Source organism: Castor canadensis, chromosome 17, assembly GCF_047511655.1.
Source record: "Castor canadensis chromosome 17, mCasCan1.hap1v2, whole genome shotgun sequence".
NCBI classification, from domain to species: domain Eukaryota; kingdom Metazoa; phylum Chordata; class Mammalia; order Rodentia; family Castoridae; genus Castor; species Castor canadensis.
The window spans coordinates 1,231,510-1,257,534 of record NC_133402.1 but is presented as its reverse complement, the minus strand read 5'-3'; the positions used below and the strand labels follow the sequence as shown (position 1 = coordinate 1,257,534).

The 26,025-nt window shown below is 54.0% G+C and overlaps 3 protein-coding genes across 6 annotated transcripts in view; 2 read left to right on the top strand and 1 right to left on the bottom strand.

The window, feature by feature from the left end:
* Nucleotides 1-1,435, top strand: part of Ift140 (intraflagellar transport 140) — an 88,531-nt gene extending 87,096 nt beyond the window's left edge. The window contains exon 26 of one of the 3 annotated variants that reach the window (XM_074059200.1): nt 637-1,435. In XM_074059200.1, coding sequence (XP_073915301.1) covers nt 637-843 — 207 coding nt within the window. In that variant the 3' untranslated portion in view covers nt 844-1,435. The remainder of the gene's footprint in view (nt 1-636) is intronic. The other 2 variants (XM_074059199.1, XM_074059198.1) reach the window with 2 other exon arrangements.
* Nucleotides 1,436-1,503: 68 nt separating this feature from the next.
* On the bottom strand, nt 1,504-18,375 carry Telo2 (telomere maintenance 2). 2 transcript variants are annotated; one of them, XM_074059202.1, is made up of 21 exons: nt 18,092-18,375; nt 17,340-17,688; nt 16,298-16,575; nt 14,497-14,565; nt 14,066-14,213; nt 11,898-12,000; nt 10,708-10,776; nt 10,356-10,497; nt 10,144-10,280; nt 9,275-9,354; nt 8,989-9,102; nt 8,649-8,737; nt 8,382-8,473; nt 8,024-8,140; nt 7,783-7,854; nt 6,404-6,595; nt 5,595-5,686; nt 5,009-5,108; nt 4,594-4,658; nt 4,246-4,361; nt 1,504-2,005 (listed from the first exon to the last, which is right to left on the bottom strand). In XM_074059202.1, the coding sequence occupies exons 2-21, from the start codon at nt 17,672-17,674 to the stop codon at nt 1,899-1,901; spliced, it is 2,517 nt and encodes an 838-aa protein (XP_073915303.1). In that variant the 5' UTR covers nt 17,675-17,688; nt 18,092-18,375; the 3' UTR covers nt 1,504-1,898. The 2 variants fall into 2 exon arrangements, with proteins under 2 accessions (XP_073915303.1, XP_073915304.1); XM_074059203.1 differs by lacking the exons at nt 16,298-16,575; nt 17,340-17,688; nt 18,092-18,375 and adding an exon at nt 14,813-15,052.
* A 1,995-nt stretch (nt 18,376-20,370) lies between these two features.
* Nucleotides 20,371-25,365, top strand: Ptx4 (pentraxin 4). Its single transcript, XM_020169423.2, has 3 exons — nt 20,371-21,012; nt 21,785-22,466; nt 23,609-25,365. The coding sequence occupies exons 1-3, from the start codon at nt 20,866-20,868 to the stop codon at nt 24,247-24,249; spliced, it is 1,470 nt and encodes a 489-aa protein (XP_020025012.2). The 5' UTR covers nt 20,371-20,865; the 3' UTR covers nt 24,250-25,365.
* Nucleotides 25,366-26,025: the final 660 nt, after the last annotated feature.

Sequence of the window (26,025 nt, the reverse complement as noted above, 5' to 3'; positions counted from 1 at the left end):
CAGGCTGCCCACTCTACGCTGCCATGTGGCAGGACCAGAGGAAGCCTCCCTCACAGGAACTTCCGCAGCCACTGGCCTAGGCTCATGGACCATTCACACAGGAGGCTCAGATTAACCACAGGCCCAGTGGACTGGGGTAAATCGGATGTTTGATGAAAGTAAGACAGACATCAGTGTTGTTGCCAGCCCTCTATTCTGACAAGCACATGCCCTACAGCGGATGAACTGGCCTTTTCTCTGGCAGGCCTCTGTGTCCAGGGTGAGCAGGGGGACACAGCTATAGAATTCAAACCCAACTTTTGTGTCCCAGCTACCAAAGGATTCATGGGGTTCTGGTTTTCAGATGTTCAATACTGATCACAGCTTAGTGTGAGCTATTCAGAGCCCAAAACACATGCCATTCTCAGACCAGTGACCCCAAGTGCCCCTTATAGGGAAGACCTTCTTCTTTGCTGGTGGCCAGAAGCAGGGATGCTTTGCCCTGGCCGCAAGGATGGCGAGCCAGGTACTGTGTGCTTAGGGCACCTCTTTTCTGTGAAGGAATGAGTTGGCGCCCGTGGTTCTCTTGTGGTCTAAACAAGTAAGTGTTGTCACATCCACCTGGCCTTTGAGTGACAGCTGTTATCTCTGCCCTAGGCCTATAAGTATCTCGAAGAGATGCGGAAGAGGCTTCCTTCTGCTAACATGTCATACTACGTGGAGCAGGGCACTGTGGACACTGTGCACCAGAGCCTGGGCCTCCCTCTGCCACGCATGGCGCCCGAGAGGGTCCGCCACAACAGCATGGAGGACCGCAAGGAGGCGGAAGAGGAGGTGGGGGAAGAGGTAGAAAATGACCCCTAATGGGCCTAGGCCCCCAGCAGCTGGCCAGCGTCTTGCTGCTGGGAGAGCTACTGGAATTTGGTTCTATTCAGCAGTAGTAGCAAACGCAGCTCTTTTGTTGGAAGAAAACCATTTCTGTATCGCAGCACGTAAGCAGGCAGTGGGCCACGGGGCCCAGGGGCCCAGCCTCCCTGGGTCTTCCGCACTTCCGTGTTTACAAGACTGCTAGATCTTTAAACACCCCTTCAGCATTCCTGTCTCTGGGGGCTGCTTGGTGGCCCCTGTGGATTGCTGGTTTAGTTCTTTTAAGAGAGAGTTAGATTTGTCTTTCCCAGTGTTCTCCCAGCTATAGACTGTGGTACCTAAGAAACCTGTATAACTCGGTGAATTGGAGATGCAGCTGGGGCTTGGGGACACCTGTTACTGCTAACTGTGCCCACAGTGACTTGACTACTTGACAGTTCCCAGAGGGGCCTACAGGCGCTGCCTTGAGCAGGTCTGAGCCTTGACAGCTTTGCCTTTCTGCCACCGGTAGGGGGACGCCAGGCCCCACTTACTCATCTGTTGGCTGCTGACACACCTGTGACTCCAATAAAGTCTATTTTCTCAGAGAAAATAAAAGTGTGCCCTTTCCTGCCCCCGCCACTTCACGACTGCCCACTGAGGACCACAAAAGAGGAGTGCAATGCCTGCTGCTGTTTATTCTCCTGGATAGTGCTGACAAGCCCAGTGCTGTGGAGCCAGAAGGCTAAACCTGCTCTTCCATTCTGGCACCCTGCAGGAGTGGTGGAGGGTGAGCAGCTGCCTCCTTTCTTCCCTCCTAAGGTCCCTGACCAGAGCCTGCCGGTCCTGGACTCGGTGCCCCTAGCCCCAAGCTCCAGTCAGCATTCAGGCTGCTCTGTCCTGTGGGGGCAGTTTGGAGTCCTTGCTGTGGGCACACTGTTGCTGGATGCCCCTCCAGATCTGGTGCACTGTGAAGCCCAGGTGTTGCCCAGGCCCGCTCCTGGGGGCCTTACTTTCTTCCAGGAGGGTTGGCCAGGGTCCATCTGGGGCCCTTGAGGCAGGAACCCACGGGACTAGGGAGAAGAGAGGGGGAGGAGCGTGTCTTTGAGTCTCTCCAGAAGCAGCAGAGCCCTCACTGCCAGCTTCCTGCAGTCCTCGTCCGCGTCCTTCTCGGCCACGTCTGCCAAGGTGGAAATGAAAATGGAAACAAGCATCATCACCGGGCTGCAGGTTCTTTCACTTAGCGTCTTCCAGGCCTCTCCCTGAGGTCCCACCTCACACGCCTGGCAAAGGCTCTCTACCAGGCCCTTCCATGGGGGCGGTGGACTGGGCCAGATGACAGACACTTCCACTGCGAGGGACCAGACTCTAGTTCAGTGGCACAGCCCAGCCACCCCTGGCACTGACCTGAGATAAAACCAGCCCCAAGGAGAAAGATGGCTCCCTGAGTCCCTGCAACTCTGCCAGACACCAGGCCTGACACACAGCAGGAATAGGGCTGGGGCCCTCTCACAGGGGCTTAGCAGGCTGCAGCCACAGAGAAGACCCTAGGAGTTCGCAAGGGGTTGCCTGCTGCCTGGTCAGAAATCATGAGCTGCCCCTTGACTCTCAGGATGAGCCTTATCTTGGCTGCAGCTGTCATGCAGGGGCCCTCACCATGGTCTCTTTAAACCCAAGGGCCCTGGCGCACTGCCAGGAAGTTGTGCTGGTGGCGCTAGTCCCCAGGACTGGGAAAACACCGTAGCCAAACCAGGATCCCATATTCTTTGGGAAAAGTCCCTCGGGGAGTCTGTCTGGATGACCATTCCCAGCCTCGGTGCTGCCCTGACCACACGGGAATGAGCCCTCTGCCTGGAACCGCTCCACATTCTGAGTGAAAGTGACCAGCTGAGGTCTGGTGCCTCCAGTGGTCTTGGTACTTCTGACCCCAAGTCCCCAGGGAACTACAATGGGAACCCTTGGGGAAGCAAGACGCCTGGGGCCTGCAAGCAGAGTGGCTTCCTCCCACCCCCCCCAGCCCCTGCCACGGCCCCACTCCTTAGGGGACTTCCTCCTCTGGCTGTGACAGGAAGCCACCACGAGCACCCTGAGCAAGTCAGCGCGAGCGCACTCGTGAGAGGAAACGATGCTGTGGGCAGGGGCTCCGGGCACGCCTCCCTCTCCCTCAAGGGAAGGTGGGCCCCGTTGGAGCCCACCCTGCTGCTCTGACATACAAGCTCTGGCATAAGCACATGCTCGTAAGCCTAGCACCCAAGCCCAGCTACCGGCAAGGGGACAGGGGAGGGCCCAGCCCCACACTGTCCATCAGCCCTCCTCCCTGCTCCTTCCCAGCGGTGGGTAGTTCACCTGCTCCACTTCCCATTCAGACCATGACCATGCCCTGGGGCAGGAACCAGGAGAAGCATGGCTGGGACAGAATGCATACACTGTCCTGCCAAAACCACAGGAAAGACAACTTTCCTCCAGAGATCCTTCCTGGACTCTCTCTCCCCCACACCCCCCCACCGCAGGTGGCTGCAGCCTGTGGCCTGAGGCTCAGCCTTGCGCAGAATGGCTGGCTGACCAGCATGTAGGGCCTTCTATAAGCCAACTGGGAAGCCTCAGACACAAAGAACAGAAGATGCTCAGGGTCCAGGGCCGGCCAGAAGCCCAGAGGCAGAGCAGCCATGCTCACCTGTGGGCCTCAATTGGATCCTGCATCAGGGCCAAACACAAAGAAAAAGATACCACTGGAAAACTGGGCCTCTGTGTCTCGATGTCCTATACCTGTGGTTCCCAGGATGGTCATGGGGTCCTGTTCATAGGTCCACTCAAGAGCCTGGTGAAGGGCCACAGGGTCTACAACTGACTTTTTAGAAAGAATATGTCTGGGGAAGGGTGTGGTGATGCATGCCTGTAATCCCAGCTACTTGGGAGACAGAGGTAGGAGGACTGGGGTCCAAGGCTGGGCCATGCAAAAGCATAAGAACTACCTCAAAAACTAAAGCAGCAAGGGCTGGGGTGTGGCTTAAGTGGTAAAGCACCTGCCCAGTCAGCAGTAGGCCCCAAATTTAAACTCCAGTGCCACAAAAAGAAAAAAAAAAAAAAAAAAACAGTATGTATGGGAGGAAGGGACAAAATGTGGAAAGGCTTTGGTGAGTCTGGGTAAAGAGTCCCAGCATTCGCTCTAGTCCCGCATAACCTGTCTGGATTTGGGATCCTTCTGAAGAACAGACTCCCGTGTGAAGGTGCCTCCGTGGTTCCCCAGAGTGACCATGGCCACTGTCTCCTGTTCCCCACACTGGGGTCACCGTGCGATGCCAACAAGGAGGGACATGCCCACTCAGACTGGCTGGCCTACACCTGGGTTGCTCCAGCCACTCCACACCCCCTGATGACCTCCTGCCCACCTGGCTGATGCAGCCCAGGCCAGGTACTAACCTGCCAGCCAGGACCTGGCTTCCAGGAGCTCATCTGGCAGGTCCCCCAGTAGTCGCTCTGCAGGTACGCTGAGGAGAACAGAGGAGATGGCAGACAGCAAGCCCTGGCGCACGTAGCTACCAAGCAAAAGGGTAGAAAAGTATGAGGCGTGGCTCTTGGTTGGAGTCCCTAATTGACCTGCAGCGACTGTGGGGACGGCACGCCTCCCAGGGAGACCTTCTGCCCCGAGTCCAGCAGACTGACGTGTGGCAAAGCACCCTCCAGCCCTGTCCCCAGTCCCCCACTCAGCACACTTCGTGTTTGAGAAGTGCCAAGCCAGCTACATCAGAAGCCCCATAGGCCACTCACGTGTCAGCGTGGAAGCGAAGAGCCCACACGAACTCCAGCAGGGCCTTGCCCATGGGCACAGCCACCTAGAGACCAGAAGAGGGACAGGTGGGCAGGGATCCCTGCCATGCCCATTTATCACGCTGACACCCAAAGGGGACTTCCATGCTGGGCGCCAAGGTCGGGGCTCATCTGTGCCAAGGGGATATGTATGGTGCACTGTGGAGCTCTGCGTAGGCCTGTCCCCAGGGCCAAGGGAGAGGAGGATGCACCCTAGGTGTGCAGTGCTTCACGTCCATGACCTCGGCCATCCTGTCCTGCACACAGGCAGGGGGATGGACAGGCCACATGGGGCTCAGGCCATCCTAGGAACACTCGAGGTGATCCCCACACTCCACCACCACGAATGCAACATGGAACCCATTTCCCAACTCACTGTGGTATTAACAGCCAAGTACATCAAGGCCCCTAAGGTATGGGTCAGTCTGCCAAGAACCAACTGGTCATGTCCCAAAAGGTCAAAGGTCACCAGAGGTCTACAACACAGAAGGGAGCAAATGGTGCAGCCCTGGCACCTCAGGGGTCTGGCTGCCTAACCTGGGCTACTGAGGGAGTCCCAGGCCTGCCCTCACACAGCGCAGGACAGCCATACAGAGGAGGTACTCCAGATGTCCCAGCACGCTCCAAGTGTAAGCCAGCCCTGGTTCAGAAGTATCCCCCACTGTTGACCGAGAGCTCACAGCCTGAGTGTGGGGCAGGGCCCAGCTCCGGCAGATGTAGAAGGAGGTGCGGTGGCAGGTAGAGGACCAGGCAGCATCTGCTGGCATTCATGGTACCACAGCCCCCCCACAGACCCAAGAAAGAACAGTGACAGCAACGACTAACCCTCACCACAAAAACTCAACGGCAGAACATTGCATGTCATTTAACATGCTTACAAAGTTCAAAAGCCCCACCTCAGCCCTACCCCGCAACACTTCGCGTCTACAGGGTGTGTTTAGAGCTCTGGGAAACCCGCTCACCTGTCGAAGCGTTGAATGAGGGGGAAGAAGAAGCAGCCAGCCACAGAGTTGAAGTCACTGGGGCTGCCTGATAGCTCCCGCCGGGAAGAGCCCTGCCAGACACACGCGGCTCTCATCAAAGGGCGAGGCCATTTCCACCTTGCACAGGACACCTGGGCCAGGAGGCCTTGGAGCCCTGGGGCTGGCCCTGACTCCCTAGGCTCCACCTCAGCCTGGCTCCATGGTCCCACACAGAGGGCAACGGGACTCAGGCTGCTGTGACTGATGCCTGAGAGTCCCAGTCCTGCACACCTAACATTCAGAGCTGACGGTCTTCACAGTGAGGCCACCCTGGGCCCTGCGGCATGCCACTAGCCCCCCTGGCCTCTAGCCCCACCCCCATAACAACTCCTACTGTCTCCAGACATTGCTAAAAGCCCCAGCATAAGGCAGGACCACCCCTGGTTGAGAGTACTCAGCACCCAGCAGGCCACTGATTTGCTGCTTCTGGCCTGGGACCTTTCCGTCTGCTTCCACCACTTCCACTCATATTCAGTTGTTGGTCTGTGTTTGGTGGCACTGGGGCATGAACTCAGGGCTTGCCCTTGCTAGGCAGGCGCTCCACCACGAGCCATGCCTTGGCCCTTTAAAAGAGCAGGGCTGACTTGCCTTTGTACCATCAAGTCTCACTCCAAGGACACCAGTGCCACAGCCATTCCTTCCCTAGGACTGGGCTGCCCCTCAGTGCAGATAGTGCCTGGAGGAATCTGCTTCTCCTAATGCCCAAAGAACCCCATGCCTGTGAGGACCTGAACAGGGTCCCAGCTGACCTTGGAGAACCGCCGGGTCTTGCTTTTGATCCGCTCCTCCACAACCACCCGCCAGTCAGGAGCTGCGCCACTACCAGACTGAGAGACAGCCGGTACTGGTGAGCTCTGGGGGCCGGGGCCAGGAGAGCCACGCTGCAGAGGCCGCCAGAGGCGCCCTGGGCGAGACAGCTCCTGGGCAGCCAGAGTCAGGACCTAAGGGAGACGAAAGACTTCATGGCTCTGAGGAAGGATGATGTAAAAGTGACCAGTCAAGTACCCAAAGTCCAGACCAGCGATGATCCTCGGTAGCCCTCGGGGTCTACAGGAAAACAGGTAATGGTCTGGTAACCACAAAGTGTCTCCAAGAATCTGTGAAGCTCCGGCTTTGCTTGGGGGTGGAGGGGGCAGACAAAAGTAGGCTGAGTGCTCCTTTGAGATCACAGAGTACCCAGGCCAGTGTGCCACTCTTCCTACAGCTCACCCAGTCCTCCCTTCCCCCAGAAGCTCAGCCTCACGTTAAGATGAAGCCCTGCACAAGCCATGTGTGAAAGAGCTCAAGAACATGCCCAGCAAAGGAAGCCAGCCTCAAGACATCACATCATTTCTCCCTGCGAGGCACCAGTTTAGCTGAATGCGCTAAACACCACTGGATTATTTTAAGACGGTGCATTTTTGGTGTTTTCTTAGTTTTACTGTGGTAAACAGCATAAAATTTAGTTTTAACTACTCTTAAGTAGAGGTCAGTGGTGTGAAGCATGTACACGATTTTGCCCAGTTGTCCCTGTCACCCATGTCCTCAAACAGAAACTCTGTCCTTGCTACACACTGGTCCCCCGGCCCTGTCTCTCCAGCATGCCTACTCCAGACACTGCACGGTCATGCCACATGTACTCTTTTTGTTTGTTTGCTTGGGTGTTTTTTTTTTTTTTTTGGTAGTACTGGGGTTGGAACTCAGGGCTGCACTTGCTAGGCAGGTGCTCCGCCATTTGAGCCATGCCTCCAGTCAACATGCACTCCTTTGTGACTGGCTTTAACATTAGGGTTTTTAGGTTCGTAGATGTTGTACCATGTGTCAGAATATCATTCTCTTTTGTTTTTCATATAGCTGGAAGATATTAAGCCTTTGGGAGACCACATTTATCTTTCAGTGGGGATTTTTATAGTGAGAAAAATATATCAATAAAGCTGTTATTTAAAAGACACAAACTGAAGAACAAACTCAGCACTGGAGCCCCTGGCCTCTCACCCGTGAACCTACATAGCAGCTGCACTCAGACCACAGGCAGAAGTGCCTTGGTCAGGAGGGAGACTTAGGGAGACCTTGGTCACTGTCCACATGGGTTTTTGACCTCCCACCGTACGGCAGCTTAGGCCTGTTGGGGGCAGTCCAGGGCACTTACGTCCAGGATGTCCATGCGCTGCCGGATGCTGTAGTTCAGGGCGTAGAACTGCGAGGTCAGATACTCGGCTACCTGAGCCAGGCAAAGGAGATGCCACTGTGGACCAGGACTCCAGAGGCCCCAGGGCGGGAGGTGAGGGCCATCTCCAGGTTCCGCAGAGCCAGCTTGAGCACAGATCGGGGACCTTCAAGGTGCTTCCCACTGCACCTGCCCTGGCCAGAGCCTCAGTGCTAGGACTCACCTGGGCCGGGTCTGTGACTGTGACAGCTACCAGGGCTCTTTGACGCAGGTTCTCAAATCCTGCTGTGCAGGTCCTCTCCTCCAGATGCAGCAGCACCTTGGCCAGCTCCACACTCACCTGTACGCAGGGGTTAGGTCTCAGAGTGCCTTCAGCCCCGCCAAGCCACCCAACCCAGACAACTGGCCTCGGCTCAGAGAGCCTGGGCCACTCAGCCTAGCAGAGGCTCAAAGGCTTCCTGGGATACTGCTGCCAGCCAGCTGTCTTTCCTCCATGACACAGGATGCAGACAGTACAAGGGCAGCTACCACCATGGGACTTCCCAACCTTCTGCTCTGCCCTGACACTCCCTCCTGCTCACCTCCCTAGTGGCCTCAGGGCTCTTGTAGACCAGGCCCTCAAGGGCCTGCAGGGCCGCCTCCCAGCGCTCCATGTCCTCAGATGTAGTCAGGGCTGCACAGAACCCAGACAGGCCTCAGTCTCAGCTCTGGCCCTGAGCAAGGGGGAGCAGGTGGGCCCACTGTGTTAGGCTGGCAGGTGGCTCCAGGACAAGGAGAGGATGGTCAGGCTCAGGCACAGAGCCAAGAGCTGTGGGGTAAGACCCATGCATGACCCCAGCAAGACTCACCTTCCACACAGTCCCGGACATACAGGGGTGCCTTGCTGCTCTTCAGCTCTTTGTCTACTGACATGTCATAGGGGATGAACTCATCATCACTGTGATGAGACAAAACAGCCCCAGTGAGAGCAGTTTCTGACTCAGGCAGCTCAGGCTGCAGTGAAATAGAGCTGAGGCACATATTTCAGTCTGAAAGCATGACAGCATAGAGTGCTGGGAGCGGGCAAGCCCTTGCAGAGTACCCCTCTTACTACACAAATAACTCATTCAGCTTGCCCTACTGTGTGGCCAAAGTGCCACACTTAGCCACCCTTCAGTCCCACCAGAGGCTGGAGGATCCCTGCCCTACCTGTCCAGCTCTGAATCGGAGCCCTGTGGCTCAGTCGAGGAAACACCACCATCCACAGACGCTGCATGAGTCTCTGCAGGGGTCTCTGTGGCAACAGGAGCCAGGAACGGGCCCCTAGGAATAAGGAGGAGCAAAGCTTTCGGATCACCCATGTAAGTCTGGGCTCCACACGTCCCAGTGATGCTCCTGGCACCCCCACCCACATCTTCCCTAACCTCTGTACTGGCCGCTGGGGTCCAGGACAACTCAGTCTCAAATTGGGGACTAGGGATGTAGGGATCCTCACCCTGCCTCCGAGGAGCTGTCACCCGCAGGTTGGGGGGTGGCCAAGGCCAGCATCTCACGGCTCAGCTCATCATCTTCATACTACAAGTGCAGACACGCTGGAATTGGCGACACCCACAGGCTGCAGGTGCCATCTCACCCAAGGGACAGCCACAATCAGGTCTTGGACAGCCAGTTGCCTTTTTTTAGGCAGTACTAAGGATTGAACTCAGGGCCACGCATTTGCTTGGCAGGTCCACTACCACTCGAGCCACTCTGCCATTGCAACCAGTCACCAAATTTTCTAAAGCAAACTACTTGGGCTGAGGGTAACACTGAGTGTGCTGAAGCCAGAGGGTCACCTCCTGAAGGGGCTGGGGCTGATCCTGGTGGGATGCCCCTGAAGATATCCCAGGGGCTCAGCAGATGAGGGAAGGGGACATCTGCCAGCACACAGCCCAGTCAGGCAGAGCCCAGCACAGTCAGGGACCTGTGCTGACCATGCCAGGTAGGACCCACACTGATCAACAGGAAGCAGAGGGGCTGCTTTGCCAGCCCAGAGCAGACAAGGCTTGTTGCCAGTTTGACTCAGGCCCCCCAGACCCAACAGCCCTTGGCAGAGCAACTCCAAGACAGGGGCTCCTTGTCCTGGACTACATTTAGATCCCTGTCTAGAGTTTATAATGCATGCAGGCAACCTGCCCGGGTTGCCTGAGGTCACGCTCATGCACTGCCCCATCCCTGTGTGAACCCCCAGGAACTGAGGCGACACCTGCCAGCACCTTGAGCCTTGGCCCTCAGCGTGGCCAACATGGGACACTCCCCAAGCCTGAAGTAACAGCCAGGGAGACCCAGACTCCTGCCATAGATAGAGGAGGCCGTCCTGCTTGCCTGGAATTTCAGGGGGGGGCCCTCAGGGTGGATCCGGGAGCTGATGACTTCGGCCACTATCATGCCCAGGTGGCGTATGGCAGGCAGGCTGCTGTCGAGGCGACATTTCACACCTGCCATCATGCTGGCCAGCAACTCTGCAAGCACCAGACATGCACCCTGAGGCCTCCTCGGCCACCCAGGGCAGAGGTATACCCATGCCACCTGCTCACCATCCTGGCTGTCTCGCAGCTCTGGCTCCCCCAGGTGCGCCAGGCAGATGAGGATGGCTGTACTGATGTAGTGCTGCTGTGCCAGGGGCGCATGGCGGATGGCACTGCTGCTGCCCCATGTCTCCAGCAGCTCCTTCAGCACCTGGCAGGCAACATAGCCCCAGCCTGGTCAGGCAGCTGCTCTGCGATGGCCCAGGACCACACAGATCCATGCCAGTTTGTCACAAAATACCCACAGCCACTCCCGGGGCTCTAGCACGAGCAAACAACCCTTGCCCTCTCCACCAGAAGATGTCCCCTCCACAGTCCTCCAGGGGACACTATGGGCGTTAGAGGGATAGGCAGCACTTACCTGTATGAGGAGCGGACGCCGCTGGCTGTCCATGGCCAGGTACCCCAGCAGGCTCTGCAGCACTGACGTCTACAAGAAAAGCCTGTGTCCTCTCTACCAAGCAGACATCACCCTCTACACGACTGCCCACCCCTCATGGGGGGATCTGGGAACTGACAGCTGTTGTACCCAGGAGCCCAAGATATGAATGGGTCTGGGCTGGAGACAACAGTGAGTCCAGAGGCTATGCTTCACCTCCTACTAAGAGAAGCCACAGGGAAGCACGGATCTCACACACAAAACCAAGAGCACAGGCTTCCTGGGCACCCTCTGCTTCCACACCCGTCAGTCTGGATGTATAATTTTTCTTTCTTTTTGGCAGGGTCTCACTAGATAGCCCAGGCTGGCCTTCTACTTATGATCGTCCTACCTCAGCCTTCCAAGTGCTGCGATTATAGGTATGCGCCACCACACCTGGCTTGAGCATGTAATTTTTCTAAAAAGATTTTCCACTTCATCCAAGTTTGAAAATTGCCTGTCATTGAGTTACTCGCTGTGTTTCAGATTTTCTGTCTCTCACAATAGTCACACTCAGTTCTGGGTCTCTGCATCTCAGCCTGCCTCTAGTTCAACTCACCTGGGTGCGTTTTCCCCATCAGTACGTCCCCCTCTGACATTAGCTTTCTCTACTCTATTTGGGCTTCTCCCTTTGGGTAGATTCAATGTTTGGTTCATATTTCTTTTTACAATTTCCTTCTTTATTCACAGTGTTGGAGGTGGAGAATTTCCCTGTCATGTATTTTTACATGGAACCATATTGCCGGCCCAGCTCTAAGAAGTCATTTTTACTGTGTTTCTTACTCTGTCTGGGTTACTTTATTTCACAACGAATTGTAAAATAGCTAAGATACCCTCTTTTCCTACAATTTCTAATTTGAAAACACTATCATCCAGAAATGACCACAAGACATTCACTGTGTACCCGTAGTATTGCTCTGAGGCCTTTTCCTGTTGCTTTGCTTATGTTCTAGGGCCTGAATCCCTGAAACTGTTGGTTCAAGGACACTGAATGCTGCAAGGACAACCTCCTCCCAATCTTGGCTTCCCAAATAGCTAGGATCACAGATGCAAACCACCAGCACCTGGTTTCTTCCTTAATTATTAATGATCAGTGATTCAGGGCAGTCCTCGCCCTGCCCCAGCATTCTCACCTTGTGTCCATACTGCAAGAACAGAAGCTTCCGGGTCATCACAAACTGGGCTTTTTTGTTCTTCACCACCAGGTTCCCCAGTAGTCGAGACAGGACTTCAGGTCTGCAGGTCAGGGTCAGGAAGGGCCCAAGTTACAAGTCAGCCTTGGACGAGGAGGTATGGGGAAGCACATAATCCAATGATGACAGGCCTGGGTCCTGCCACCTGCTCACTGTGGGAGCTTTGAGTGAGGCCTCCAACAACCTGAATGGTCCTTAGCCTTCCCTTTTCCTAGACCTGAATGTAGAAACCCAGAAAGAGCCTATATCCGATGCTAAGAGGATCAACACAAAATGTTGTCCCTTCATTTTTTTTGGGTAAAAAACCCCCCAAAAATAAAGAAAACCTATATAAACTGATGTACGGCCTCAGAGTAGGGAAGGGTAAGATGGAGACAACCCAAGGATAGGATTCAGAGCCCTAAGTGGTGCTCTGGTATGAAGTGCTCATGACAGCAAGCAGGACATCTTTTTTTTTTTTTTGCTGTACTGGGGCTTAAATTCAGGGCCTATACCTTAAGCCAATCTACCAGCCCTTGTTAGTGTTTTTTTTGTTTTGGTTTGGTTTTTTTGTGATAGGGTCTCATGAACTATTTGCCCAGGCTGGCTTCGAAATTCGATCCTCCTGATCTCTGCCTCCTGAGTAGCTAGGATTATAGGCACAAGCCACCAACACCCAGTTCAAGAAGGCCATCTTTATGAAGTCCAAATCTTCTAGGCAGTGGTGGCTCATGTCTGTAATCCTACTTACTTGGGAGACTGAAATTGGTAGGATCGAGATCTGAGGTCAGCTTGGGTAAATAGTTTGACTCCATCTCCAAAATAAACAAGAGCAAAATGTGCTAGAGGTGTGGCTCAAGCACTAGAGCACCTGCTTTGCAAGTGTGAAGACCTGAGTTCAAATCACAATCCCACAAAAAAAAAAGTCCAAGTCCAGTGACACCTTCAGGAAAGAGTTCAAACCTGTGTGGAAGCTTTAACAAACTAACACCAGGAATCCAATATAAACACAGGCAAAGGATATCAGCAAGAAAGAGAAACACAGACGTCTTAACAGACACCCTCACAAGAACCAAAGAAGGCAAAGTAAATATCAAGGTGCCACTTTGGGGCCAAAAGACAGCACTTGAGAGCATGCCCATCTTAAAGCAGGTGACCTGGTCCAGTCTGCCTTGCCTCCAGGAATGCAACTGGTATGTACACAAAGACCTAGGCAGAAGGAGTCACCACGACCCTGTGTCAGAGACAAAGCCCAGATGGCTCAACAGTCACAGCAGGGAACGCAAGTCCCTGTGTTACAAGGGTGAAGCGGATGTGCTAATGTGTGCAGAAAGGCCACTACAAAAAGAAGACCACACGGCCTGGAAGCCTCTACGGGCTGCTTTTCATTCATACATTCCTGGTGGATCAGCACTTTGTTTTTTTTGCAGTACTGGGGTTTGAACTCAGGACCTACACCTTGAGCCACTCTGCCAGCCCTGTTTTTATTGTGTTGGTTTTTTTCAAGATGGGGTCTCATGAACTATTTGCCTGGGCTGGTTTAAATCAAGATCCTCCTGATCTCTGCCTTCTGAGTAGCTCGGATTACAGGCTTGACAAACCACCACCCAACTGGATCAGAGCTTTTGATAATGTCTATGCCATTCATTTTTCCTTTTTTCTTCTTTTTTTGAGGTTCAAACCCCAGTTCGAACTCAGGGTCTTGCACTTGCTAGGCAGGCGCTCTACCACTTGAACCACACTCTCAGCCTACTGTTCATTTTGGAAAACTAAACAGGACCATCAGACTGCAAAATGCTGTGGCCTTGGCAGTCTGTGGTCTACTTGGGTGTGGACTTGGGGAGCCAACCAGGCTGGAGTTCATTCTGTACCGTGCAAGGGACACACATGGAGGCCCCAGTGGCGATGATAAAGGCAGGAGGCACAGCATGTGCATTTGTGCAACTATGGTCAGTCTGAGACAGCAAAGCTAAGGGAAGACCAGCCACCGGACACTGTAAGCACCTGGGTAGAGGGCACAGAGCTATACTATGGCACCCAGTGAAAGTGGCACAGAGAATGGCAGCAGCAGTGGAGTCTCCCCTGCCCCCGAGAGAAGTGCTGGCTGGGAGGAACACCTTGCTACTTACCCTGGACTGGCCTCCACAAGCCCAGTCAGCACAGCTTCCATGGCCCGGTCAGGTACTTGCTCCACCAGGCGCCAGCAGACACGCTGCCACAGACAGCTGTCCTGGGTGAGCTCTGTCAGCCAGGGCACCAGCACACCCAAGATCTCCTCTGAAGGGACACAGAGGTCCTGAGCTTCAAGATCTGTGCTTGGCAGTGCTGTGGTGTATCCAGCCCCACAGCCTCACACACTCACACTAAGTGCAGTCAACATTCAGACCTGACATCAGCAGGGTCACTCAATGAAACCCCACTGAGGGCTGGAGTCAGCTTGCCTGTCACTGCTGTGGAATGCACAGTGATTCGTGCCTCCCCCCAAGGGAACTTCCCAGGAGTCTGAGGGGGTGGGAAAGTGAACAGGTGCTGCTTTCCCCCCAAGGCAGGCACCACTCACTCTGTCTCCCCTGGATGCAGACCTTCCCCAGAACTCGAGACACGAAGGAGACAGAGCAGTCCTGGCCACCTGGGATAGAAAGCAAGACTGATTGTAAAGGCAGAAAGGACATTAAGGACATCTGACTAAGGAGAGAGACCTCGAGCTGTGAACACAGTGGTTCACGTGAAATGAGTGTGCAAGCACCAACCAGTCTAACACCAGCCTGAATCTACATGGGCTGTTTTTAACTTGAAAATCCAATCATAGTGTGCTTCACACACATTGGCCCAACTCTCGCTATGATCCTACCAGGTCAGGATGAGCATAACATTACCAAGGAGAAGACGGTACTGAGCGGGGTCCCAGTCGAGAGACCAGCTATGAAGAGCAACACGGGGCTCTGGGCCTGGCAGTGGGCACTGAAGCATTGCCACCCATAGGGAACAAAGGACTCAAATGTCAGTGAAGAAGAAGCTGTAAGAAGGTCAACAACAAGGAGAAGGTGGGGCACTCCTGCTGGGATGATGGAACCTTCCAGAAAACAGGCAGGACCCAGGCACGAGAACGGACTTAAGGAGAGGCACTTGAGATCCTGCAAAGATGGAAAACAATGTGCCTCTGAAAAGAGAGGCGGGTGGATTCCAAACAGTCAGGGCTCAAATGAAACTGCCGCAGGCACCAGCCCACAGCTAAGTTTCTAAAAGATCAGACACAGGCTAGAGAGGTCGCTGTGAGGGTCTAAGGGAGACAGTGGGACCAACTTCCTCCTGGGATCTGATGCAGAACATGGTGGTCCTCGCCTCAAGGCTAGTAAGCCAAGGTTGGGGACCAGCACCAATAGTAGATTGAGGGAAGGCAGTGGGGTGGCCCCAGATATGTGGCTCAGACCTGCATGCACCCACCCCAGGCACAAGAAGGAAGAGGTCACATTGCAGGAACAGGTGAAGGTTCTGGCCAGTCCATCCCGCTGACCTACACCTGACAGTCCCTCCCAACCCCCAGGCAACTTACACTGGCCCCTGTCCTTCCTTACTTTTTTTTTTTTGTAGTACTGGGATTTGAACTCAGAGCCTACACCCTGAGCCACTCCACCAGCCCTTTTTTTGTGATGGGTTTTTTCAAGATAGGGTCTTGTGAACTATTTGCCTGGGGTGGCTTCGAACCTTGATCCTCCAGATTTCTGTCTCCTGAGTAGCTACAATTATAGGCATGAGCCACCAGCGCCCAGCCCTTTCTCAGTCTTGAACACACACCTGTGGAAGCTACACCTTTGATGCCCAGAGGAAGCAGAGCTAACCTTGGACATGCGAAAAATTGTACCTAATCATCTGTGAGCTGCAGGCAGTCCCCACAGCACAGAGCCTCTCCAAGTCAGCGACCAGCATCTGCCTCAAACCCAAAGACTCTCGGCACAGTGGTGGGTGCCCAAAACACTGCTACTAAAGGCACCCAAGATAACCCCAGGTACCAGGGGAAGTGGACCTCAGCCGACTAGGACAAGCCCCTTGTGTAGTGTAGTTCAGCTTGAAGATGGCCACGTGACCATCAGGGAATGAGCAGACCCCAGGCTGGTGGCTTTGCCCAGTGTCCAACCTCTTGGACGTAAAGGAACTCAGGGCCAGCACCACCTCCCACAGTCAAAAGCCAAAGAGGAGATGAAACTTCAGCATGCAACCTGCTACTGTCTAAAAACAGGGATGTGATCTGACCTCCCTGACAGTACCAGCTGGACTCCAAAGTCTCCAACCGGTCCCAAGATCCGCAGCGGATGAGGAGAGTAAGGAACAGCCAAGAGAGGGGCACTTACTGAGGCACTCACCTCGAAGGGAGTCTACGACTGTCTGCAGTGCCTGGACAGCCTCCTTGCCGAGCAGAGGGAAGTAGCTCTGGGGGAAGAACTGGGGCAGGTTCTCCTGCTGCAGACAGTTACCCAGACGGTCAGGCAAGCCCACCACCTTGCTGAGCAGCGTCTCCTGGAGCAGGGGGAAGCCAGGCTTCATCTGGGGCCGACACTGCTCCTTCATTAGAGCTGCCACCCTGCCCTTGCTGAGGAATGTCGTCAGCAGTTGTGCCATCTTCATAAGACGGAAGCTGGGGCTGAACAATGAAGGTGTATTAGGAGGACCTCCTAAGCCCCTCCATCCCTGTAACCCCCTTCCAGCCCCAAGGTATCCTCACAGCCCCTTATAAGACAGGAAGTCCCAACAACTTCAGTAGCATTTATGTCCTGACTCATCAGCTGAAAAAAAAAAAGCTTTGAACTCCATTCCTGAATAAGCAGTTAGTCATAGGACGCAACTGCCACTGGGCCCTTTGCAGCTGGACACGACCACTTTCTCCCAGACTCCATCCAGTGCTTACTTTTTAACACAGTAACCTCTAAAACAGCTTCTGAAAGATACGTCTCACAAGTAATGTCATGTGATCTGATGTCCAACCTGGGAACCACCAGAGGCTAGTTCATAGCAGCCATGCCTCAATTAGGCTGTGCTTCCCTGGAAAATCTGAAATATCCCAGAGTGGTCCTGAGAGTGCCAAGGAGTGAAGGTCAGGGCCATAAGAGGACTGCAGGTGCCAACTGTACTGCTGGTGTCAGATGGAAGCGGCAGAGGCTCAGGGTGGAGCTGACTTGCTGCCTGACACCTGTGATGGGATATGAACCCTCCCTCTTACTATCCTTCCACAAAAGGGGGGGGCAAGGTCCTTGCTGAGATGGACCAGATCCTTTCCCCGGGCAGAGAAAGACACAACCACTTCAGTTTCCTGTGTTCATCCCTGCACAGGTTCTGTTCTCTCCCCACACCTTTCAGCATGCCCAGTCCTCAGAAAAATGACCCCACCGGTCAGACCCAGCAGCTCACCCCACAGTGCCCTCGATGGCCTCCATCAGCACCAGGAAGGCCTGGTCAGCAGGGCCCTCCAGGAAGAAGCTTTCCCAGAGCTCCTCCAGCTGGCCATCGGGGAACTGCTCCAGCCAGCCGGGGCTCAGTTTGTTGACCAGACATCTGAGAAAGGCTGAAAAGTGGACGGTGGCAAACTCCTCCTTCTCCCCGCAGAGGACTGGATGCTCCGTGTCACCCAGATACCGCTTCAGGGACCCCAAGGTGGACAGGATTTGGTCACTGTCCTCAGAAGAAGAAAGTGTGTGAATGGCTTCTCGGACAGTGAGCCTGACGGCAGAGGGCGCGGGCTCCATCCTGCAGGACAGGCCTGAGGGTCCCAGGAAAATGCAAGATTAAGTAGTCTGTGGCGCGGACGCAGGGGACACGGCCTAAGAGTAAAGAGGCATGTCCCCAACTCTCGGGAGCTCCTAGTGTGCTCCCCCTGGACGCACGGTCCTCGCTTCTCCTGTCCCTGCCTCCCTCCCGGCTCTGATCCGCTCCAGTCCCGCACGGTGCCCGTCCGCAGGGCAGGAACCCTAACCCGAACCCTAACCCTTCCCAACCGCGGCCCCCGGGGGACAGTCTGCTGTGTCCCGCTGGGGGCTACGCCGGGAAACCCCGGGACCCCGGCCCGGCGTCTGCACCACGGGCGGACCCGGGCCCAAGGTCAGGCCACCACGGTCTGAGGGCTACCAAGGCGATCCAGCCCCGGACCCCAGTCCGGCCCCTACCGCGACCCGGCTGCTGCGGGCAGCCGCTGCGCGCACGGTTCCCGACTGCCGCCGATTCGCCACGGCGCCGCGGCCCCGGCCCCGGCCCCTGCCCTGGTTCAGTCGCGATGGTTCAGTCGCAGCCAGCAGGCGGTCTCGAGCTCGAGTCTTCGGGCGTCTGCGGGGCTGCGGCGGGTTTTTAGTCTCTGGGGTCGGTGCCGACCGCTCGTGACGAATCTGTGCAGCGCGCCGGCGGCCGCTGGAGCTGCACCTACGCGGGAAAGGGACGGGGTGGGGGCGTGGGCGTGGCCTGGTGTGGGCGAGTCTGAATGATGTGGGCGTGGCTTGTGGTGTGTGGGCGTGGCTTGGTATTGGTGTTGGGCGCGGTCTGGTAGATGTGAAAGACTAGTGTGGGCGTGGCCTGGGCCTGGCGTGGGCGGTGTGGGGGCGGCCTCAAGGCTATGTGGGCGTGGTCTAGTGTTTGTGGGGCGTGGTTTGGTTCTGGTGTGGGGGAGGTGTGCGGAGGATGCTAGTCAGCTGTGGGCGTGGCCTTAAGCTGGTGTGGGCGCGGGTTGAGGGCTAGAGTGGGCCGAGGGGTTTGGGGTGGGCTGGACATGTGGTGTGGACGGTGCGGGTGTGGCCTCAAGGCCGATGTGGGTGTGGTTTGTTCGATGTAGGCGGAGCCGCGGCCCCGCGTCAGCGACTTCTGCTTTCTCCGGTCCTCTGTCGAGGGGTCAGCTGGTGTCCCGAAGTCCCCCGAATGCCGTCGTTCGCCATTCGACCACGTGGTGGGCTGACTCGCCTTCGCCGGGGGAAGTCTCAAAAGAATTTAAAAGGTCTGCTGTGGGTGCAATCCGGAGAGCGGCCAATAGAGGGCAGCCGCGGGTGCAGTCGTAAGGACCCGCTTGGGAAAGCATAGACTACCCGCACAAAGCCACGTTTAGTCCCAGTCCTGGTTGCACAATTTTCCACGGAAATCTTCCTCATCGGAGAGTGTAAGGCGTAAGACTACGCTGACCTAGCAAGTTCAAGGCCCTCACTTCAATCCCCAGGACCACCAAAAAAAAAAAAAAGAGAGGAAAGTGTAAGGTGTGCTCCTCTGTCCTCAGTCCTCACCTGGCCCTTCCATGAGCCAGGTTTTTCTCCCTGGATGCTGTTGGGATCCTTGCCTCTGTGATGTTCTGACTGTTGACAAGATGGGTGGTGGGGTCAGTGACTGTCACCTGACCTGGCGTTCTGGGGACATGCATCGGTGAGGGACACCTTCCTGGGTTAATTTGTTACCATAAACTGGGGAGTTTCAAACAATGGGATGTTTTCCTCCCACAGCTCTGGAGGCTGGAAGTCTGAAAACAAGGTGTCACACTCCTCCAAAGGCTCTGGCTAACCCTTCTTTGTCTCTTCCAGTTTCTTGGCTGCCATCTTTGTGGGAATTTACCCTCTGGTGGCATCTCATCTTCTGTTTCTAATAGGAAGAGTTGTTGGATTTAGGGCCCACCTGGATAATCCAGGATTACCTCATCTTGAGATCTGCAAAGACCCTTTTTCTACCTGAGGTCGTATTCACAGATCCTTGGGTCAGGACCTGGACAGATCTCATCAGAAGCATCATTGATCCCACTGCACAGCCTGTATTCAAAAATAAGTCAGTAGTATACCACATTACTACCAGGTGATGGTGGTTCATACCTATAATCCTACCTACTTGGGAGGCTGAGATCAGTAGAATCATAGTTCAAGGCCAACCTGGCAAATAGTTCACAAGACCCCATCTCCAAAAGAACCACAGCAAAATGGACTGGAGGTGTGGCTCAAGTGGTAGAGCACCTGCTTTGCAAGTGGAAAGTCTTACTTTTAAACCCTGGTCCCACAAAAAAAAAAAAATCACATTACATCATTAATATGTGTAATTTATGTTTTTGTGTATCAGTCCACACTTGTAGACTGAGGCTGAGGCAGGTAGATTTCTTGAGCCCAGGAAGTCAAGACCAACCTGGGCAATATAACAAGAGGCCATGTTAAGCCAGGCACTGGTGCCTCACACTTGTAATCCTAGCTACTTGGGAAGCAGAGATCAGGAGAACTGTGGTTCAAAACCAGCCTGGGAAAATAGTTCTTGAGACCCCCATCTTGAAAATATCTTTTATGAAAAAGAGTTGGCGGAGTGGCTCAAATGGTAGAGTTCCTGCCTAACAAGGGTGAGGCCCTGAGGTCAATCCCCACCTCAGAAACAAATAATAAATAAATTTCATTAAAGGTATTCAATTCTGGGAAATAAATAAATTAGAGTGACTCCCAATCACATTTTTTTTTCTCTCTTTCTAAGGGAGAGAGACAGGCCTCATAGGATGCGGCAGGCACAGTGGATGCTAGAAGCCCATGCAGACCTGGCTCTGACGACTTCCAGGCCCCAGTCAGGTCCCCTGTCCTCTTTCGACTTCTTGGTGGGATCACAAGTCTGTGTGCTCCTGTTATAGCCATCAGCTCCCGTCTGCCTTGGAGCCAACCAGACAAAGCCTTACATGCACCCAGTAGAATGATTTTCCAAAGAGACTGTTTGCTTTTGTTTTAAGCTTGTTTCCTTGGGAACTTCAGACTCTCCTAGCCCATTGGCTTGAAGGCAGATGCCTTTCATTAAGGTGAAAGGAAGAACCTGATATCCAGCCAGGGCCAAAGAAGGAAAGTCACCTAATTGCACAGCTTCGTGCAAGGAGCAAGGACAAGACAGGCTCGTGGGACTGACTCCACCTCCTGTGTCTGGCCTGGTAGAGACTACTGGAGCCCCTCATCTCGGCATGGGTTGCTCAGGGAACAGGAAGAAGACCCTGTCTTTCCTCCTTGTTTTTGTGCCCCTATGTCTACCTGGGGCTTCACTGCAGGAAGCCAGCCCAGTAGGGCAAAGAAAACCGTTTTTTGAGAGGCTCCGTAGAATAGAAGAGCAGGTAGGTGTACCAAATTTGGGATAGTTGGGTTTTTTTTAATTGGCAACAGATGGGGGATGGATGTTACAGAAACAGATATGCAATCTTGGTGCACCTTACTACAAGCATGGGCTTTGTCATTCTTGCTACCAGATAATGGTTTTCTTAGCTGTAGCTGGAAACCAGGAAAGGGTGAGCCGGTCTGTGGTCTGTGCTCCAACGTATAGCCAGATGATGTGCGGATGGGGGCACAGAAGACTGGAACAGGTTCTGGAAGGCCTGAAGAGCACAGCCAGAGGGATCTGGGGGCCCACAGTGCTGGGCAGTGTCCCTGGGTGTGAGAGCTGAGAGTACTCACACTTTGAAGTCCCGGGTATAGACAAAGGCTCTGGTGTTGGATCTGTTCCCCAGCACCTTTGACCCTAGTAAAACACTCATGAAGCCCATCTTGTCAATCTCTCTGTTCACAGGGACAATGATGAGGGCCACAGAAGTAAAACACCTGGCTGTGGTCATCAGAGAATGGGGTGTGGGGGAAGGACAGAGCCTGGCTGTGTGCCTGGAGCCCACATCCTATGCTGTGCAGCTATGAAATGTGAGACCATCGCCCTTTCTATAGTCAGGCCCATGGGACTGTTTGTGGTAATCACACATCTCCTAGCGTTGTGCCAAGGATCAAATCAGCCAATTCATATTCAGTACCAACCATGGGCCTGGCACACAGTAGGCACTTATGAAGTGTGAGCAGGAAAGCCTTGTCCCTACCCCCACAACTGCTATGTCCTCTTTGCAGTTCCGGAGATTCCAAGAGGTGACTTTAACACACCTGCAAGCCATTGCCAACAACTACAATGTGTCCTACAACATCGATGCCCGGTTCCAGAGTCTGGTGGAAGAGAGCCAGGCTATGGCTCTAGGGGTTAACCGGTCACAGACCACCATGCAGGGGGACCTGGCCCACCTGAAGACCTGGATGAGGAAGATCCGGCGCAGAAGCCGGAAGGTGGATGTGCGGCTCCAGGCCTTGGACCTGGCCCTGAGCACAAACAGCAGGCAACAGGTACAGGAGAGGAAGGGGCAAAGGGAAGCCATGGCAAGACTGGCCCTGGACATGCAGGCCTTGCAGGACACACTGGCTGGCCTGACACATCAAGTCCACAGCCAGGGCGTCAGGCTGGCTGCTCTTGAGGGGCAGCTGCAGATGGCCAGCCCTGGCACTGCAGCTCCAGGGCTGACCCCTGTCCCAACCCCCACATGGCCTGCATGGCCAGGCCCAGGCTCCCTGCAGCTGCAGAGGGACAGGCAGGTGTTCGGCCCTTCGCCCAAACTCCAGAATCTGCCCCAGGACTTCACCACTCGTCTCCAGGTGACACAGAAGCCCCCACCCCCAAGCATCCATTGGGCACATGGTGGAGCTATTGAAGACCCAAAGGACTCTCCTCAGCTGGCAAAGCCCCACCACGGACCAGGACACAGTAAGTGCCAGAGGCTTGTCCCATCTCCCCCATTGATTTCCAGGTTTCCCTCTAGCTCTTCCTGAGCCATAGTGTCCCACCACCATCACCCCCACGACCTTTCTCTCCAAGGGCCATGAGGACTTTGTGGTCCAGATATCCTGCCCTAGAAGAGCAAATGGCCTATCCTTATCACCTCACCCAAGTGTGGCAGCCTGTCTGCAGGTCTCCAGCAGGTCAGGTTACTCATGTTCTGAACATGGCAGAAGGGCCTCTACTGAGACAGTTGCCAGGGGCCTCCAGATGAGTGATGATTCCCTGACTATCCAGAGGGCCCCTTGTAGCCACCAGAAGGAGGGAAGGAGGTAGGAGGATCAGAGCTGGAGAAGACCTGAGGATAGAGGCAGAGGTTGGAGGGATGCACAGGAAGACAGAGTGAAGGCCACAAGCCAAGGACTGCAGGCCCCTTGCTCAGCCAAAGGCTGGGTTTCCACTGGAGCCTCCAGAAGAAACTAGCCCTGCCAATACCTTGACTTGAGGCCTGTAAGATTCATATCAGACTTCTGACCTCCAGAAACAGAAAATTATGGGCCTGAATTATATTTTTTATTTTGTTGTTTTTCTTTCTTTTTTTTTTTTTTTTTTCTTGCAGCACGGGAGATTGAACCCAAACCTAACCTTGCCTAGCCTCAAGCATGCTAGGCAAGCATTCTATTACTTGAGTCACACCTGCAGACTTTTTTTTTTCAGCTGCTTTGAACTTGAGATGCTCCTGCTTCTGTAGTTGCTGTGACTATAGTTGTGCATTACTGGGCCCTGCAGCCTGAGTTATTTTAAGTCAGTAAATTTGTGGTGATGTCATCCCAGCTGCAGGAAACTTGGGAGCTTTGGATATGCTTCCTAGACAGACAGCTTAGGCTCAGCCACTCCCTGGAAGGCTGCCCTTATTCCTAGCTCCTGCTGGGGAAGCAGGTGATCATATTGTGAAGGTAAATGAGACAGGGCAAGGCAACTTCCTTCTGTAGACCCTCAGCATTGCCTGCACAGAGCTAGAGCTCAAGGAAGCATGGCCCCTGTGAGCATCGGGTTCACCCCTCCTAGAGCGAGGAGCACACCTGCAGCAGGATGCCTCTGGATTGCCACATGGTGCCCTCTGTTTCCAGTTTGTCACGTGGGCCCTGTGCTCATCTTTCCGAATGTCTCCACGAAGAATGTGATCTCCCTCAGCCCTGGCTTTGTCACATCCCTACGAGCCCTGTCCTTCTGCAGCTGGGTCCGCACGGCCTCTGCTTACCTGGGGACCCTCCTCTCCTACGCCACTGAAGAAAATGACAACAAGCTGGTACTGCACGGCCGAGACTCCCTGGTCCCCGGCTCCATCCACTTTGTGATTGGAGACCCTGCCTTCAGGGAGCTGCCTCTGCAGTTGCTGCTGGATGGCCAGTGGCACCACATCTGTGTCATCTGGACAGCCATCGAGGGCAGGTATTGGCTCCATGTGGACCGCAGGCTAGTGGCTACTGGCTCCCGCTTCAGAGAGGGCTATGAGATCCCTCCTGGAGGGTCCCTTGTGCTGGGCCAGGAGCAAGACAGTGTGGGGGGTGGATTTGACAGCTCTGAGGCCTTTGTGGGGAGCATTTCTGGCTTGGCCATCTGGGACCGGGTGCTGGTCCCTGGGGAAGTTGCAAATCTTGCCACTGGGAAAGAGCTCCCTACAGGTGCCATCCTGACACTAGCCAATACTACATCGGTGGGTGGATTTGTGCAGAGGGTCACTTGCACCTGCCTGGAGCCCTGTCCATGAGGCCATACCATGCAGGCGCTGGTGTCATGCTGTGGGCCAGTGAGAGGAGCAAGGCCCCACCCCGACATATGCCATTAGGGCCCCCCTGCTGTTGGTACTGGGCTGTGAGCACTCTAACATAGGATGTGGGCCCTGTGGTGGGGAGAGTGACGGGGAGGGCAAGGAAATGTCCAGCAGGGAGAGATGGGCCCCCGTGCATCTTTCCATTTCCGCACATTCTCACATGCTGTACCTCCAAACCCTCGGCTGCCTCATTCCATGTAGCATATTTCACCCTGACCTGAGCCGCCTGGCAGGAGCACTGGGCTCAGGCATGGTCTTGTCTCAGAGGCGTCTTTGCAGTGATGACAGAGGCTAGCAGATCAAAGGCCAGTTCTGGGGGGAATCCCCCCCACGTTTCCTTGAACTGCAGAGATGGCATTTGTACTACTATTGCCTACTCGTGCAGGGACTTAGCAAAGTCTTCCTCTGAGTGATGGCTGTCTCAACATCTCTCATGGAGTTTTCTGGTCATCAAAATGACAGCCTCCTTTGCCAAGAGTCCTGGAGGTTCCCTCAAGGTCAACTGGTCAGGCTTGTTCTTTTGTCCTGTGGTGGGTGGTCAGGCTGCCAGAGCTGCCATTAAAGACAGACTGGCAATGCTTTTAAATCTATTTTATGAGGTATAATTTTCATATAATGAAACATTCCCTTTTGTAAGTCTATAGTTCAAAGATTTTTAGTAAATGTACTGACTTGTACAACCATCACCACAATCGAGTTTTAGAGCATTCCAGTTGCCCTGGCCTAAAAATATTGGTGATCACTTCTGCCTCCCAGTCCCTTGCAACCCCAAATCTGCCTATGAATTTACCCATTCTGGACATTTCAAATAAATGGATTCATACAATATGTGGCCTTTCTGTCTTTCTGCATACTGTTTTTCATGTTCATCCATGCTGTAGTGTGTATAAGTACCTACTTTTTATGGCTAAGTGATAGTCCTTGTATAGATGGGCCATATTTTATTTACCCATTCATCGGCGTGATGGACATTTGGGTGTTGCTAGTTTTTTGTTATTGTGAATAAAGCTGCTATGCACATTCCCATAAGAGCCATTTGGTGGACATGTTTTTATTAATCTTGGGCAGATACCTAAGAGCAAATAGGTCATATGGTAAATCCATGTGTATACGTTCAAAGAAACTGGCACACTATTTCCAAATTTGCTGCATGGTTTTACATTCCCACCATTAACATAAAAAGGCTTCCTTTTCTCTTTGTTTTATTTTTGGTTTTTTGAGTCATGGTTTCACTACATAGTACAAGCTATCCTTGAACTTATGATCCTCCTGCCTTCACCTCCTCAGTATGGGGAGTACAGGTATGTACCACCATTTCTGGCAAAGTTTTCTGTTTTTCATCATCACTGGTATTTACCAACTTTTTAAAAAATATTTCCAAATTGTGGTAAATAAAAAGACACATGCATTGACAACAAAAATCAGCATTTTTACTTCAAGTTCAGTGTGATAGAAAATTATAATACCCAAAAATAAGATCAGAAGATTAGAATCAACTGGTGGCAGACAGGAGCAGAAGGTAGTCTTGGGAGAGTAGGGGAGTTCTGGAGTTGCAATAGCCTTACTGAGCCTGGAAACAGGCCCAGTTCTCAGAATTCACCTACTCCACCCCCTGCCATTTTAAAAGTGAGAGCGCAGCCTGGAGAAGGCCTGTTCTAGCACTAGAAACACAGGGGGCCAGAGGCCCTCTGTCCCCTGTGCGTGTATGCGTCC